At 33.9% G+C, this 17,247-nt stretch overlaps 2 protein-coding genes across 6 annotated transcripts in view; one reads left to right on the top strand and one right to left on the bottom strand.

The window, feature by feature from the left end:
• The window catches only part of LOC148285365 (E3 ubiquitin-protein ligase znrf2), a 237,608-nt gene extending 229,248 nt beyond the window's left edge, over window positions 1-8,360 (bottom strand). Inside the window, exon 1 of one of the 2 annotated variants that reach the window (XM_088226932.1) lies at window positions 7,762-8,360. In XM_088226932.1, coding sequence (XP_088083058.1) covers window positions 7,762-8,140 — 379 coding nt within the window. In that variant the 5' untranslated portion in view covers window positions 8,141-8,360. The remainder of the gene's footprint in view (window positions 1-7,761) is intronic. The other variant, XM_088226939.1, reaches the window with a different exon arrangement.
• Window positions 8,361-8,396: 36 nt separating this feature from the next.
• Window positions 8,397-13,758, top strand: LOC148285364 (putative Golgi apparatus membrane protein-like protein CG5021). Of its 4 annotated transcripts, none has more exons than XM_088226921.1 (5): window positions 8,397-8,464; window positions 8,753-8,817; window positions 9,140-9,374; window positions 10,182-10,295; window positions 12,560-13,758. In XM_088226921.1, exons 1-5 carry the CDS (start codon window positions 8,450-8,452, stop codon window positions 12,752-12,754), a joined length of 624 nt encoding a protein of 207 aa, XP_088083047.1. In that variant the 5' UTR covers window positions 8,397-8,449; the 3' UTR covers window positions 12,755-13,758. The 4 variants fall into 4 exon arrangements, with proteins under 4 accessions (XP_088083047.1, XP_088083040.1, XP_088083033.1 ...); XM_088226914.1 differs by having other exon boundaries at window positions 10,170-10,295; XM_088226907.1 differs by having other exon boundaries at window positions 8,414-8,464; window positions 8,741-8,817.
• Window positions 13,759-17,247: the final 3,489 nt, after the last annotated feature.

The raw sequence follows: 17,247 nt of genomic DNA, 5'->3' as shown, positions 1-17,247 counted from the left end.
AGAATTGAAGGTCTTCTTTGCTGCTAGCAAGAAGCACGGCATCATCCGCATACAGAAGACAGTTAACAGTTATACCATTCATTTTTGCTCCCATAAGAGTCACTTAGATACTGCAAAAACAACTTAAAATTAATACAACTTCGGTCAAAGAGGATTGCCCTACTACTCGGTTAAAGTGTACAATCTACTTCCATTGTCCATAAGGACAATTAGTAAATACTCTCAATATAAAATTGGTATTTAAAAATGGATAGTGGAGGTGGGTTGCGCACGGATCGATGAGTGAATCAAGCCAAATAGGTAAAAAATTGTTTCCTGATTATGAAATTTTGTCTGCAAGTATATGAATTTATTGTGTTTTTTATAATTATTTCAGTTTATTTTGCTTATTATTTTTACGATGATAATTAGATGAATTACGTTTTTATTTTCTTATTATGTTAACTATGTTAAATAACTAATTAAAGGCATATTTCATTATTGTAAAATGTTTCCCTCGGCACGGGACACGTGAGGGAACATTATTCTGAATAAAAAAAAAATATACAAAATTGTAAAAGTATCTATAAAAAATTGTTGTTGTTAAAAGTATACGTACATATCTTTTTTTCATTTTAGATACTACACATATGAAATATTTTTTATACAAAATTGATTTAGGTGTCCTCCTCGCAAGGGACACCCGTTCTAAGGAGGACTGTACAGAATTACATATTTTTTTGCATATTTCAAGTGCCATTATTTTTTTTTTTGTTATTTCTTCTATCCTAATGTTCTTAGCCAGCGGTGCTATTCTGAAAGGCTCTCGCGACCGTAGAGAACAGTTTTATCTCGCGTATTTACGTACCAAATACGTTTTTCCTACGGCCGCGATAGCGTTTGGCATATCACCCCAGATTTCGACTTCTGTTTTGAAATATAATTTTATAAGGAGGCATATTAAACAATTTGTCGGAAAAAATAATCCTCGTACTTTTGACCAAATGTTGCGTTAAAAGGGGGACTATTAAAAATGACATTATTTCTTGCCCACGTTATATATTTATGCCCCTGGGTTCTTAAGATGTTACGACTAACTTAATTAAGCATAAATAAATTAATATAACAACTACAACTTGGAGTAGATTTTCACGTTCAACAAATCTTGCCATGGCGGATTAATTTTAGTTTGAGAAGGGTAGTAAGTAATTTTACTTATTATTTATTATTCTACTTAAATTTAGATTGAAAAGTGTTTTTTGTTTCCACTGCGGTCGGCAATAAAATTGTATTTGAAACTCAGAGTAATAATGCGTAACCTAGAGAGAAGCCCTATCACTATGTTTCATAGAAAGCAAGCGATGTTGGTTTGTTGGTTAGCATCCAATTGGTGGCCATTTTGTTTTATTTGACAACATAAACATAACGGTTCGATCGGATGCTTTTGTAGCTGTGCTTAGCTTTGTTTGTAAATAATTTGGATATTTACGTTATAATAAATAAAAATCGACTATGGTGAATTGCAGTATGTTTGGTTGCAGCAGTAGGAGCGTCAAAGGTGTTAAAGGAGTCAGTTTTCACTGGTAATTGATTTCGAATATTTTCCCATGATTTACATTGATTTTTGCCATTTATTGTCCCGACACGTGTATTATGTTGCTTTAAAACTTTTCTTATATCAACATATTTACTTCAAATACTATTTTTCTCAATTTAGGGAATACATTTGTGAATTAAAGTATGTTTACTTTAATAATGACAGTTGATTACGGGCAATATGTCGGGGCCGCACTAGGCATCCATATAAAGTTTGAGTTTTTATCGAGTAGAGGTGGATTCAAATTTTACTCGAAAATAACAATATTAACCTTGAAATCGCATCTAAAATGACGTGTCCAAATTTCAGGCCACTACGACTTGCCATTACGGAGATGTGACGGACAAACAAACAAACTCAATACAGGACTTTGGTTCCATGGAGTTGGGATTTATGTCTCAATAAATGTAACATAAGTATATTGTGAATAAAATGAATAAATACATAAAATAATAAACGCACACATGTATTTTCAGTTTTATAAAATAAATATAGGCGAATTATAGAAAAATAAATTGGAATAACCCTGTAATAATAAATACACAGGTACATATTAAAAAATATTTACAATGCAAATTAATACCCATTTGGCAACCTGAGTACGGCCCATTGTTTTGCTGCGAACTGTAGCTAACTTAATACCCAAAAGTCATAGAATGCTTTTCCTACGTTTAGGCTCCTCTCTAGCTTGGCGCATTATTACTCTGAGATTTGAAACCACTGTAACTGAGTGCATCGGAGCATTATTATACCGTCTAATTAAATTACTATCAGAAATTGGAGAGCATAATAATACGAGTATAATATCGATGCCCTTGAGAATACAATACACATGTGTCAAGTGCGATAGTGCAATTTGAGGTATAAGTGAGTTATTTACATTTTCCTGCCACCCGAGACAATACTTCATGGTGCACAGATGTTTCAAGTGATATTTTACTTACTGTTGTCGCAATTTCCAATGCGCATTTGTTGTAGAACAACTGTGTTTGCAACACTGGCTGCACATCGAACGGAACATCTAAATTAGCAATCTTGCACATTGCAAGTCAACACGACAGATTTAATTTTTTAAATAATCCATTGCCCAAAATAACTTATGTTCAAAACTTACTTTGTAAATTTTGACTTTTAGAAACACTCCAAAATGAAACATTTGCCAGCGCGTAATTAGTTTACGCTAATAAAAATATGTCAATCGAAGCTGAACTGGCAGTGCACAACGAAGTTTTAGTCCCAACACTTATGTATGGAAGTGAAACATGAAACTGGCAGAGGAAGGATGAAAGCAGAGTGAACGCGGTTGAAATGCGATCTCTTAGACGAATGTGTAGGAAATCAATGTATGACACGGTTACGAATGATGAAATCAGGCGAGAGTGTAAATCTGAGTCAAGTACAATTGATAAGATTAAGAAAGGGTCTCTGAGATGGTTTGGTCACGTAGAACGAATGGACGACGAAAGAATGGTAAAACAAGTATATATATGGCGAAAATGAACGGCAACGTGAGACGAGGACGACCAAGGAAGACGTGGCATGATCAGATAAACTAAAATCTTAAGTCTGGTCATGTCAAAAGCAGACAGAACCGAAGGGCATGTACGACAAGATGTATGAATGTGGAGGAAGCTAGGAATATATGCCAGGATCGACGTGTGTGGCGGTCATTATCTCTGCCCACCCCTACGGGGAAATGGCGTGATGGTAGTAGTAGTACCTTTTAATATGTTTATGTTATTATCGTAAGTAAATTGCGAACTGGTAAACTATATTGTAAAAATCCGTCTCTTCTTACGGTGCTTTCCTTTCCTTGTCTCATTTAATATTTTATGTTTTTTTTTTCTTTATTGCATAATATGTTCTATCATTATATTTGTGAAAAACGTTGACTGTACTATTTTTTTAAATTTTATTATCTTTTACATAACATCTGTGGTTTTTCGTAATAAAAAAAAACACATACGCGCGTTAGGCCATCGATACGGACTATGGACCACTAATACACTCGCATCCACACAGCATTGTAATTAGATGATAAGGATGTACGGACACAAGAAATAAGATTTGATAATAATATGATTGCCTCAATACAAATAGCAATGATAACATTTGCAAATAAACCGATATATGCTAATTATATTCATTTATTTACTCGGTTTATTCTTCAATGAGAGCTGATACCAAATCAAACATTAAAGAACCTATCTATTAAAATGTTAGCCTGCAACAATAGACTTTTGTGTAATGTACCTAATATGAGTAAATATTCGATCACCGATGTATTAATTTTGCAAATTTCTTACGTAAAGGGCGGCCTCACGCCCAGGCGCTCCGGGTTCGATTCCCAGTGAGATCAAAATAATCAAAAGTGTTTATCGATGAATAAATGTCATATACTCGTACATTTGGCATTTGTGCGGATGTTGGGCCACCGGGAGCTGACAGTAGCTTGTTACTTGACCTAATGTCTGCACAGTAGTTAAGTATGTGAGCTGTACTAATAATATAATGTTGTTTTCTTTATTTTCTTACTAATGTTTATGTATATATATGTATAGATCTGTGTGGATTTAAGTATGAATATGTATTATTTTATATGTATTTTATATATATATTTTTAGACACCATAAGTATAATATATTAAATCATGTAAATAAATGCCTCCACACGGGTTGTGCCCAGTGAGGTATTCATATTATTTTTTTTTAATGTTTAGTTAAAACTGAAATAAATAAATAAATTGTTACAAAAGTAGATGTTGTAATTTACCATTAAAATTAGACCTCTTGGCCTATTGTATTATTGTTATTATTGTTATTATTATTATTATTATGGATAACTTATACAGCGGCATTTTCGTAATATAATACCTCAAGGGCGCTTTACAAATTGATTATATAAAGATGTAAATTTAATTTTAACTTTTGAATTTAAGAAAAATAATGTACTTTGTCACCACATGCTAAGAATTTATTCAAATGATTTAAAGAACAAGTGGGTTTTAAGTTTTTTCCGAAACATTACTTCACTCTCACAGTTTCGCACCTCTGCTGGGAGAGCATTCCACGCCGTAGGGCCTGCGACCGCAAATGCGCGTTCGTCGAATTTAGTGCGCTTTTTGCGTAGAGGTATAATAACTTTTCCTTTTGACGTAGATGTGGCTGATCTAAGCGTAAGACGTCTGTCAGCTAGTTCATCTGGAATGCAGAGTTCTTTTAGGCTGATATTCTGAAAGCTCTCACAGCCGTAGAGAACGCTTTCATAGCGCGTATTTAGTACATAAATACGCGCTATAAAAGTGTTATCTACGGCCGCGAGAGGTTTCAGAATAGCAGCCCTGATGTCTGCCGATTGAATTTTTATAGTACCAGCAAGCATATTTTGTATTATTGTACATAACTGCTGACTATCGGTAAGATTTAGGAGAGAGGTTCCAAAACCATAGCTATATTTCGGTACCTACTACCTGTCGGTTTGCCCTAGGGTTACCCTAAATTCAAATTTTATAGTACTATAGACGGATATGTATTTTTTTTTTATCATTCCAATACTTTTATTTTTTTATAATGATGACGAATATCGACTTACGTACAGACATTAGGGTTAGTTAGCCAACGATTTACCCACTTGTTTGAGTAAAGAATATACACAGGAAAGTTTTTTATTGCCGGGGGTAAATTTTACGTCAAATACCAGACCAAAAAATGGATAGTGGAGATGGATAGAAGTCAAATGGATTGTCCATTCGCCCAAACCAATATTGAATCACCCGCTCCACAAACGTATGGTTTATGTTATGTTTTTGTTATTTTATTGTGCGTTTTATAATATAAATACAAAAGGCATGCACAAATTAAATATAAACATAAATACGTAGTGTTTAAAATTGTTTTAACATTTTGTAATTTTTTTCTGTTTTCTAAGTTTTCTTTGTATATTCTCACACGTAAACCTCTGCACGGGTAACACCATAAGGACACATTATTTTTATTATTTGTTATTGTTTATTATGTAAAAAAATGAATAAATAAATAAAGGATAATTTAGTTTTTATACTTATAAACTGAAGAACATTTAAGTTCATAAAACTGGAAGTAAATATTCGAGGCTCATTGTTTTAGTAACTAAAAACGCATTTCAGTTTAGGTATATTTACAAAAGTGCTTGACGAGTGACGTCAAAAAAATATTTTAATTTGTAAATTTGTGTCGTTCGTTAAGTTCGAACGTCCTTATTTAATCTACTGATAATAAGTGAGTGGGGGGTAAAACGGCCTCGTAGCGTAGTGATTGGAGCATTCGTCCACCATGCTTGAGGTCCCGTGTTCGATTCCTGGCAGGGTCAACGTGAAATATTTGTATTAAAGGTGGTTTAACATTGCAATATTTCACTGTCCCCGGACTGGTACCTGAAGCGTAAGACTGATCGCCTTACCCGAATGTAACAGATGACGCTGCATTTAGTGTTCCAATGTAGCGCTCTACGCACCATCGGGTGCGGAAAAAGGAATGATTATGAATAAGAATGCCCTGTAAATGCCTAGACTCCATATCCTTCTCAAAAATGTTTTCCCTCTCTCAGTCAAGACGGGTCCGTTCAAGATTGTGGTTCTATTTCACACAAATTACTGTATTCTTCATCCGCTTGGACACAAAGAGTTACATAAAAAAACATATTTTATGTATTAGGCGGTGTTAACATAAGTTGTGTCGGTTTTTTTAAAAATTTAAAAATAAGCACCAAAAATAAAACAAAATGGTTGAGTTTATAACATCATTCGAAAGAAAATTTAATGCTCTACAAGATATTATTTTCTTTTACGTTACATTTATTATTTTACTTGATTACAAGCCATCAAAACGGCATGTCAAGTATGGACACCTCCACTGTTCGCGTTCAATCGAGGGAATAAAGCTGCTCGCGGTATTTGCCCAGTGTACGGAGAAGTTTCTATGAATTATTGTCGTAAAATAATGAAGAATACATTATTAACTAATTTGTTGTGTTTTTTGTAGCTGTGTCCTCTTGTCCTCTTCGCTTGGAAAAAGACGGACACAACTTACTCACCAATGCATAAAATAAAATTAATCAACATTAATTAATTTTGTTTTTTATCATTGTGGCCTAGACAACCTTCAAACATAAACAAGTTAGGATTCTATGAACCCCTAAACTCTCCACTAAACCTACAAAACGTTTTATAAGACAACCATATAAAAATAATTTTACAACATATTCCTCTATTACATCTTCCAGCATAATAAACGCTCTGCCAAACCGACAAAAAATATCTCATGGCCAACGACTAAACGTAAAATGTAGAATAAACATAACTTTTTGCGTCTACCAAAATGCTAATTCGTGTTTTTTCTCAGTCAAAACAATGAAAGCATTGAAATGGTTTGAAACCAACCATGCTTTTTTGCTAACAATACAAAATTATAAATTATATTCTACGGAAGATTTTCTATACTTTCGTGACCAGCGACCAGCGAGTAAAAGAGATTTAAAAGACGAATAATGTATTTGACTGTTTTTTTCTTTTCTTCGTAGCTAGGTAGGAAACATTTTTTTCTTGGAATAAGTATCTATTATTTATTACTTATACCAAACATTTTGGGATCCTATTATTCTCAGCCGTCACTGATACATCATATCCTAACACAATGTATTCGCCTAAGTATTTGCTCAAAGCAGTACCATGCACGAACGTTTAACTTTCTGTGTTTATTTGTCATGGATGTTATCATCTCGTTAGCTTGTCATCATTATGTAACGCATAACCTTTGCTTGATATTCATAATTCTAATCGGCTTGTTATTTGTTATATTAGTAATTTGGAGACGACATACATTATTTTGGTTTGCAAATCTTTCATAACGCTCTAGGGTTCCAAATATCACGACGATAACATGGCTTTTCTTAACACTCGAACTGCGGCAAACGTGTATGAATATAAACGTAAACATACATAGTGATAATCACATGCCATGACGTCATTTATTTACAAGCAATTGATTTGATAAGGAAGTATAGTATAGTGGCTATCTTGTTGTTTTGTTATTGATCATTATCTAATTAACCGGACGAGCCGGGGCAGGGACGCAGGTATACAATGCACAATAAACACAGGTCATGTCGGCTAGTAGCATAGTAGGAAGTAATGGTGATGGTGTACGTACTTGGGAACATACCGTTCAGGGACCAGATGTGCGAGGGCAGAGAGTGCGCGGCGTACACGCGGCCCAGAGCCAGCGAGCTGGATGGGGGCGCGGCCGCCTCCTCGGCCGAGCTGGAGTCCGTCTCGGGACTAGCGCCGGCCGACACATCGTAGCTCTGCGAGTTGGCGGGGATGGCGATAGCCTCGTGCGAGGCATGCAGGTCGGGCACGGACGACAGCGAGCGGGCCCGCTGCCTGTCGCTGGACACTTGGACCCCCGGGATCGCCCTCAGCAGACTGAAGCCCGTACTCCCCGCGACGACTTCCGAACTCGAGCTCGTCGAAAAAGTTCTGGTCCTCGGACTCTGCCCGCCGTTTGCAGTAGTTGCTTTAGCACCCATCGCAAAATTCGATTTATATTCACATATAAACACGACGAAGGTTTCAATTCCGCTCGAAAATATACGATTTTATCGCCGGAACTCATGAATTTCGCGTTAAAATACCGCCCTTGACAGAAGGCGACATTTTGCACAGAAACAAATGGCCGAGACGATAAAGAAAAATGACGGCTGATCGTTGGCACTGAAGTACGTACGAGTGGAATGTAAATACAGCACTGGCCGTATAGATTTTACGTACCTCGTTTGACAGATGTCATTCTGTCAGCCGTGCGTTGCTTACTTCAGTCGATAGAATTTTACCAAAGTATGGCTTCTGTCACGGTAAGGTTTCTAATATTTATTAGTGATTTGATTTATGAAATAGTATAATAGAGCTAATATATAATGTGCAATAACAAATTTACTTGTAGATTATCACGTTTAACTGATATTTAGTCACATTTAGTAGTTTTGTGTCACTGACATTTCTCCAGCATAGCCAACCGTTGGTGATGTGTACATTTATTTTGCTTAGATCTTATTAATTTCGCAAAAATAATAATAATGCTTTTGCTTTTTCGCTTAACGCTTTCCCTTTTTTCTCATTATTGAATACAGGTTGTACCGCAGGTGCCGCTGCTAGATGACGACACCGTGGCTTTCGGGGAGGAGGATTCAGCAGATAAGCAGTTCACGTATGTAACCAGATATTTCATAAATTTACCATAATATTACAATTTCTATTAGTCCGCAAAGTTGTGCAACCACGACTACTATTGTATGCTCTAAATAAACTCCATTATTAGAAGCCTTAGACGTCTATGTCTATCCTCTTTCCAATATCAGTACTTCTCTACTCTGGACGCTGGACATTTTATGGTCGATTGCATCTTATGCATTCTATAATTTTTAAATCATTTATTAAAATAACCGAGAAAGAATCCAGCCATACGTTAAGCATAATCACATCACTGCATTTCAAACGGTTTTTATATATATTGTATAATTGTGTTTCAGTCACCCATACATTGTATTCTTCCATCTGATATTCCGATGCTCCGCCATAGTAATATACATCCTCTGTGGATGGTTTTCGGATTCCTTCATCGCCAGCTTTGTGTGCGTTATCCTTCTGCTGTCCGCAGACTTCTGGACCGTGAAGAACATTACGGGAAGACTCCTGGTCGGACTGCGCTGGTGGAACTATGTGGACGATGATGGACGCTCCCATTGGGTATTTGAAGCCAGAAAGGTGATCTTTTTTAAATATTCTATTTAAATACACATTGGAGATCAGTCAGGCATAGAGAATTAAACGAAAGACTAACCTAAAAACTCATATTTTTGCTAAATCTATTCAGCGGTGCAGCATAAAGGGATAGTAAAAATCAACTTCTAATCTATATGTTATTTCTATTTTGTTTTTTATTTCATACTTTTAAAAAAAAAGTTTTTTAAGGTTTTTAAAATTATTTTATCACAATATGTTAATTTCTTTATTTTAAATTTTGCATCCAAACCAAAATCTCTAAGATCACAATATTAATTATAATTATAGCCAATCCATGTTAACAAATAAAAAAAACTCTTATTATTTTGTGGGATTTGCTTTCACTATGTGATATTATTTTTATTAATTTAAAAATTATATATTACTTTATTCTTAGAGTAATAATCTTCCATTCGCTTATAGAGTCACCCATATCAACAAAAACCATCATATGATTATCAATAACGAAGTTGGGTACAGTTTACAGCAATACAACGGGTCATAGATACAGGTCGAGAATTGCACGTGCAAACCGAAACCGTCCACTACATGTTTGTTGTTAAACCAAAAAATGGAACTCTTTTGTTCTATGCAATAGAGCAAAAAGGCTTCTCTATAAGCGGGCGAATTATTACTCTGAGGCTTTATCAGATTTTGGTGTTACTATTACTGTAACTTAAAGCATTTTTACAATTTATTTAAATTGTTATTTTTTTTATGTTTTTATTCTTTTTATGTAGGTATTGTTTTTTCAATAAAAGCTAACATAACTAATAGGGCTCTTCACAGGGTCGGGTCAACCCTCACGAAAGCCGAATGTTCTGGTTGGGGCTCATCCTGTGTCCTGCTGTCTGGGGGATCTTCTTTATCGTCGCTCTCTTTGGTCTCAAATTCAAATGGCTGGTCAGTATTTTTTTTCCATATGTAAGTGCCTAAATGGAATTGGTTTTCAATGACCTAATTTTAATAAAGAATCGTATGCGAATCGAAAATCACCTATTGTTAGGGACTATAATGAATCAAATATGCTTAGATGGAATTCAATTAATCAAACCACTTTATTAGATGTCTGTATTACTTCATGCTGTCAATGAAATCATCTTTATTAAGTTTAAATTCATCATTGTCCTTCCCTTACCATATCTAATGGCGCATAGGGCACTCCATTGGTACACTAATTGCAGCGTATCGTGATATTTTTTGTTACATGAAGGTAAGATGATCAGCCTTACGCTTCAGGTATCAGTCCAGGGACTATGAAATATTCTAGTATAAGAACACCCTTCTAAATAAATATTTCATATCAACCATGTCAGGAATCGAAACTGAGACCTCTTGCATGGTAGGTAAACGCGCTGACCATTACAATTTTAATTAACAGATTTATAATATGCTAGCTATATAAATTTGATGCTCCTCACTTTCACTTAAAAAATATTACTAAAATTTGACAAATCCTGAACATGCGTTGAGAATTCTTTTATGTAAAAGTGTTTCAGAATGTTTTTCGTTTTTGAGACTTTAAAAAAATACCAGAATTGGTTCAAACTCAGTTTCATTTACTGTTGAATTAAAAAGCTGTTTTTTAATTTTTATTTATGAAAAACAATCGATTTTAAATGTGCGCCATCCACTTCTTAACAACCATTTAGCTTGGCACTCAATTTTTTTAATTACTTGCTGGAGCATCGCTCTTGGAATAGTGTTAATTTCTTCTTTGATTCTTTGCTTTAACACATTTAAGTTAGGTTTTAGCGGGTTGAATACTTTACTTTTTAAGTAGCCCTATAAGAAAAATTCAGCAGGCGTTAAATCTGGACTCCTTGGTGGCCAGTTGATGTCTCCTCGGCGACTTATTACTCTTCCGGGGAATAAATCGTGAAGAGCAGTTATCGAGTCATTTGTGATGTGGGAAGTGGCTCCATCTTGCTGAAAAAATGTTTGGCGGTTGTAGCTAATCTGGTTTTGCATTTCTGGAGTCAGAAAATTCCAGATCATATTGCAATATCGATCAGAATTAACGGTCTGACCACGGCTATCCTCAAAAAAGTTGTAGTTGTAGCCAATCTTGTTTTGCATTTCTGGAGTCAGAAAATTCCAGATCATATTGCAATATCGATCAGAATTAACGGTCTGACCACGGCTATCCTCAAAAAAGTTGTAGTTGTAGCCAATCTTGTTTTGCATTTCTGGAGTCAGAAAATTCCAGATCACATGGCAATATCGACCGGGATTAATGGTCTGAGCGCGACCACGGCTATCCTCAAAAAAGTATGGGTCGATAACTCCTTGATTTGACATGGCACCCCAAATGAATGTTCAGTTCAAACGAATTCTCGGAAGCCCATACCTGCTTTGTTTATTCACGTGTCCATTTATGTGATAATTGGATGCACCAGAGAACCATATATTATTGAAACTCTTAAAACGATTTTTCATTGTCCTGCAGAATTCGACTCGTTTAGCTAGATCATTGGACTTTATCTCTTGCACAATAACAATTTTGTATGGGTGAAAATGTAAATCTTTCTGAATAATGCAATAAACCGCGGATTTATTTAAATTCAGAGATGCTGCGCGCAATTGTGGTGGCTTTCGTGGATCGTCCATAGCTGACTCGCGAACGCGGTCGACAGTCGTGCTCGTTCTTGATGTCCTTTTGTGCCCAGTTGATTTGTCCGTCATTGCGTTTCCAGTCTCTTAAAACTTGCGCACCCAATTCTTGATTAAATTTGCACTTGGCACATTCCTCATGGACGTTAAATTAAAATTACTCCTGTAAAAACGACAAGCAACAGTATAAGAATTGTCATTTTTATAAAATGCACGCATGCGAAATTCGCGCTGCAATCCCGTGTAACGATCCATGACTACTAAACTAAACAAGCCCGCATCTTACGCCACTCCCCTCGCCCCCCTATCTATGTTTTGCGGATAACAATCAAAACAAAAACGAAAAACATTCTGAGACACCCTTTATATATAATGATGTAGGTGTGTCACTCTTAGTTTTTCCTTTTTATTTTTATTTCATGCACATTCGTAGAAAAAGTATTTTTGAAGTTATTTGACATTTAAATTATAAAATAATCTGACTTTTCATATTTCAAAGTGATGTATTTATTTACATTTCTAGTGCAGTAATTTTTTTTTTATTAATATTCCAGCTTTTAGTGATGATCGCTCTCACTCTCAATGGAGCCAATCTGTATGGATATGTTAAATGCAAATTTGGAACAAAAGAAAACCTTTCTTCTGTCACTTCTGACTTTGTGAAGCAGCAAATCTTCCAGAATGCTGCTTCCTTCATGTCCCCTAAACCAGCTCAACCTACAACAAGCAAGCCAACTGGAATTATTTAGTTTATTGATTCAAAATGCTAAAAAAATTACTCTGTAATTGATGTGATGTATATTAAAGTTATTTTTATTTATAAATTTGTATAAACTCTCTTATCAAAAAATGTACTACGCAAATAGGAGTTTTAGGTTAGTTATTTATACTGTCAATATAAAATTTTGAAACAAACTATTACTCGTATGCAGAGACAAACCTTAAGGTGAGGTAGGTACATTCTATTGTCTTCACCTTTGGGTTATTCTCCGCATATGAGATTAGAATGTACTTTCCTCACGTTAAGTTTTGTCTCTGCATACGGGTATTAGTCTACCTAAAATGTTATCTGTATTAGTAGGCTTAGATCTTCAATAACTATATAAAACAAATTGATTTTTTTCGCTAAGAGTTTACTCTCAGGTCTATGCCTATCATAAAGTGGATAAATTTTATTTTAATTAGTTAATTTATGTTCTGAAAAATTAGTTACATATTTACGTATATTCATAGATAAAATCGAGGCTTTTCTGACAGAAAGCATTAAGTCATTAAAACAATTCCGTAATAATCGCATTTGAAGCTTTTTATTCTTTCAACGCATTATTTCCTCCACAATTTTTTTTTATTTTTTAAAATCTTTTAAAGGGTAATCTTTATTAAAGGCATAGCATAAAAATTTAAATCTTCATCTTGCACCTATATTTAAAAATATTTGAAATATATAAAGACTGTTGACTTAATGCATTCTGTCAGTATACCCTCAAAATGTATCTTTTTCATTTAGAATTGCAGCCGCCAAGATGTCGATGCATCTGTTTAATTTAGAATTGCAAATAAGGAGTCAATATAACTATAGCCTTGTATAAAACTGCATTTTTTTATGTTGAAAAAGGTAACTTGATAAGAGTCAATGTGTGAAGTCATACATCGAATCTAAAATTTATTTATTTTTCATGAATGTATTTTATTTTTTTCTTTTAATGTTGGAATTTCGATACTGCGGATTTGAATGATAAAATAACTGATAAAATATCTGTTTTGATTATATCCTAAAGACCAGATTATATGCAAAATAAAATGGCTTCAATATACATGAAAAATACTTAAAACATGCAAGTAAAGTGTGAAAATTTACTACATGAAATGAATGTAATTTTTTATATTTTTTTATATAGGTACTTGCGTTCTTATGATTTTCCCAAATATTTAAGGGGCCATTTTCAATGAGCTGTAAACAACTCACTATTAGAAAATGGGAATCAAGCTGGGGCAGAGTGGGGTTTGAACCTCGGACCTCTGACCCGCGAGTCTGCAACACTAGCCACAGGACCACGTCCCGATTTTTTTTTTTACTAGGAATAATTTAAACAATCTTATTATGGTTCACAACTATCTTAATGTTCTGTGCTAAGATTGTGCCTTCTATCATCCAAAATATTTTTATAAATTAAAAATGAACAATGCACGTCCACCGAAGCTACCTTGCAGTGCTTGAACCTAGGTGCTATATTAGCACATATTGCCCCAAGATTTCACCCCTGGCATTAATAAAACTATGAATTTGATATAAAGATTCGAAGCCAGGTTTGTAAAATATTTTCAATCTTTCATCTATGTTTGAATTGGCAAATATGCTCTATCAGCCGGTTTTCAGTAAAATATGCTAAAACCTATAAACATACCAAAAATATGCATATGCGAATATGCAATTGCATATAATCCAGTCTCTATCTTTCACATTACGTCATTACATTTACTATGTACTTTATTAAAAATCTTTTTCAAAACAGTAATCCTCGATGAACATCTTGCCACAATGTATTATTTTGTAATTTTAAAGATGGACAATAAATCATTCCAAAATAATTTTGTAAATTAACAACTCAAATATACTTATCAATTGTCTGACTATCAGCATCGCTATGTCATGAGCGCCCCTGGCAAGATTTTAATTTTGCACCCACCAAGATTTATTTTTAATAGGCTAACAAAATGATAAAAAAAAAATTACTTTATTCTTAAAATTTGTTTTACTATATCTAAAACTTTAATAATTTAGAAATGTGTTATTCAATACATATTTATTTCAACTTATTCTCTCTTCAACCAACATTCCACTTGATTTATCTTTAGTTTTACATTTTAGTTTTTGGGTAAACTTGAATCCATAGAATTAAGAATAGTCCAGAAGGAGCGTAGAATCATGTTTGAATACATCGGACTGCGTCCGAAAATCCCCTCACTATGCTCACTTTCGCCACGCGCATTCGTGAAGTCGCCGCGTAATGTTGCACGATGGGAAAAAAAATCATAACACAAATGTAAGATAAAAAAAGCAATCTGTTAATTTCTCTAAAATTTTATTGTGCTCGCGGAAACATTGATTGACATAACAGAGTAGATAAGTAAAGGGTCATTTGATAAGAGTAATTGAATTAATGAACTTTGAACTTAAAATATAAAACAAATTTTATTTTACATAAAACAGATATTTTTATATCATGTTAAATAATATATGATGTTTTAAAGATAATGTCAGTCAAATGTCCACCACGGCGTTGTTTAATCCGAGGCCCAATTTTCATTAGTTCTCACATTAGATGAGCAAAGTAGGGTAAAAAAAAATATTACCCTGGCAACACTAACGAAATGTTCATTTTGTTTTCTTTGACAATCTGACAGTTAAAAAAAAAAATCAATTTTTAAGTAATGCATTTGCTACTCACACACACATTTGCTAATTACACATACATTTGCTAATTACACATACATTTGCTAATTACATATACATTTGCTAATTACACATGAAATGTGATCCCATCCTGTTTCTTTAAAATCCCAGCAGTATTTCTACACTCTAAAACGACACAACACAGCATAGATGAATTCAAATCGGTAGTTGCGTACTGAGTGATGTCTACAAAGAAACTAATGGGTCAAAATGTAAAACTACTCTTTTAAGAGTAGTTTAGTCGCCTTCTGTTTGATGCGCGTATGCGGTTTCTAGACTATTCTTAATTCTATGCTCGAATCCATATAATCTAAAGAAATCAATAAATTTTGACATAGTCTATTTGTATTAGAGTTTATTATTTAGTATGTACATATATATATATCAGTTTTGACCATTGAATATGGTTGAATCTTCTCTATTTAAAATATTTTCATTATTAATCTCTAGATACTATTGATGTGTCACATACCACATATTATTATAAAATTTGGTCAGAAGAAAATATATATTTACTTATTATAATTAGTTATATACTTAGAATAATTTCTAATTATAATAGGATAAATCGTTTCAAAATTTATTGAGTAGTTGTAAATTGTTTTTTTTTCTTTTGTAATATTTAATTAATTTCTCCTTAGGAAATGTTATTCTAAAAGTGACTGCTATGATTTATTTGCCATAATTGTGACTTGTCAAACCAAAGTTGTAGTTTTGTTTGATTTTTGGAATCAGAGAAACCTACAGCCATTAGAGAAATACTATTATTTTAATCTGAATTCCAAATAAATTACAGTATTACTAAGACTTAAACATGTATTATTTCTTTCCTTTTTTCCGATTTTTATATCTTGTCTAAATTGTCATCATACTCTTATCTACACCATATGGTGCAAAGGTATAGAGCACTTTGGTACACCAATTACTTCGTATTTCAATTATTTATGTAAGAAGGCGAGATGATCAGATTGCTTCAGGTTCAGTAAAATATTGTGTAAAATCACCTTTTAAACAAATATATCTTGTTGACCTTGCCAGGAATCATACCCAGGATCTTAAACAAATGAGGTCACATAATTTTTATTATTAGTTATTATTTATAATGTGAAGAAAGTGAATAAATAAATAAAAAATAATAAACATGGTAGGCGGATGCACCAATCACTACACTGCGGGGTGGACTCATCTCCACTCAATTTCCCTTTTCAAGAGAACAGTGAACCTTGAAGTCCAAAACGTGCCCTTAAGTAACAAATCTGGTAGGTTTTATATTATTTAGAAGGGATGGGGTCACACTGACCCATTTTTTCAGACCGATAAGAGGTTTTATCGAGAACTCGGCCATTTTAGAGAGTATCAATTTTCATATTCCTTATGGTTATCTTCGACGGCGTTAGCACGGATTTTTTTACCTCCCGGCTTCCAGAACCAACCAGCCTCTGGTTATGGTGATTGGAAGAGCAGTCAAACAGCTGAACATTATCACTTTGGAGATCAACATCTTTCACGTCTGTGAGACTATGTTTAAGATGCAAATTCTCTTGCTATTGGAGAGTATTATACCTTAATAATGTCGAACCATTGATCAAGGGTTCCTGGTTTGATATGTTGTCCCAATATTTGGTTTTTTGTAATGTTAATTTGATAAAATAAATTTATTTGAATTTATATGTTAGTACTGAGTACCTACCTATCTGAATTATATAACATTCATAAAACTTTTTTTAGTTCTTTTTTGGTAAATGTACATTTCATTTTCAATACATCATATCCTACATTTCTAGATTT

The sequence above is a fragment of the Micrasema longulum genome, unplaced genomic scaffold (assembly GCF_059751315.1).
Source record: "Micrasema longulum isolate JH-2025_06_02 unplaced genomic scaffold, ASM5975131v1 h1tg000040l, whole genome shotgun sequence".
Taxonomy (NCBI): Eukaryota; Metazoa; Arthropoda; class Insecta; order Trichoptera; family Brachycentridae; genus Micrasema; species Micrasema longulum.
This window is presented reverse-complemented; position numbering and strand designations above follow the sequence as displayed.

Coding starts and splice junctions, on each gene's coding strand:
- LOC148285364 (XM_088226899.1), top strand. Junction 8,818..9,139: donor TCAGCAGATAAGCAGTTCAC/GTATGTAACCAG, acceptor ATTGTGTTTCAG/TCACCCATACATTGTATTCT. Junction 10,296..12,559: donor GTCTCAAATTCAAATGGCTG/GTCAGTATTTTT, acceptor TTAATATTCCAG/CTTTTAGTGATGATCGCTCT.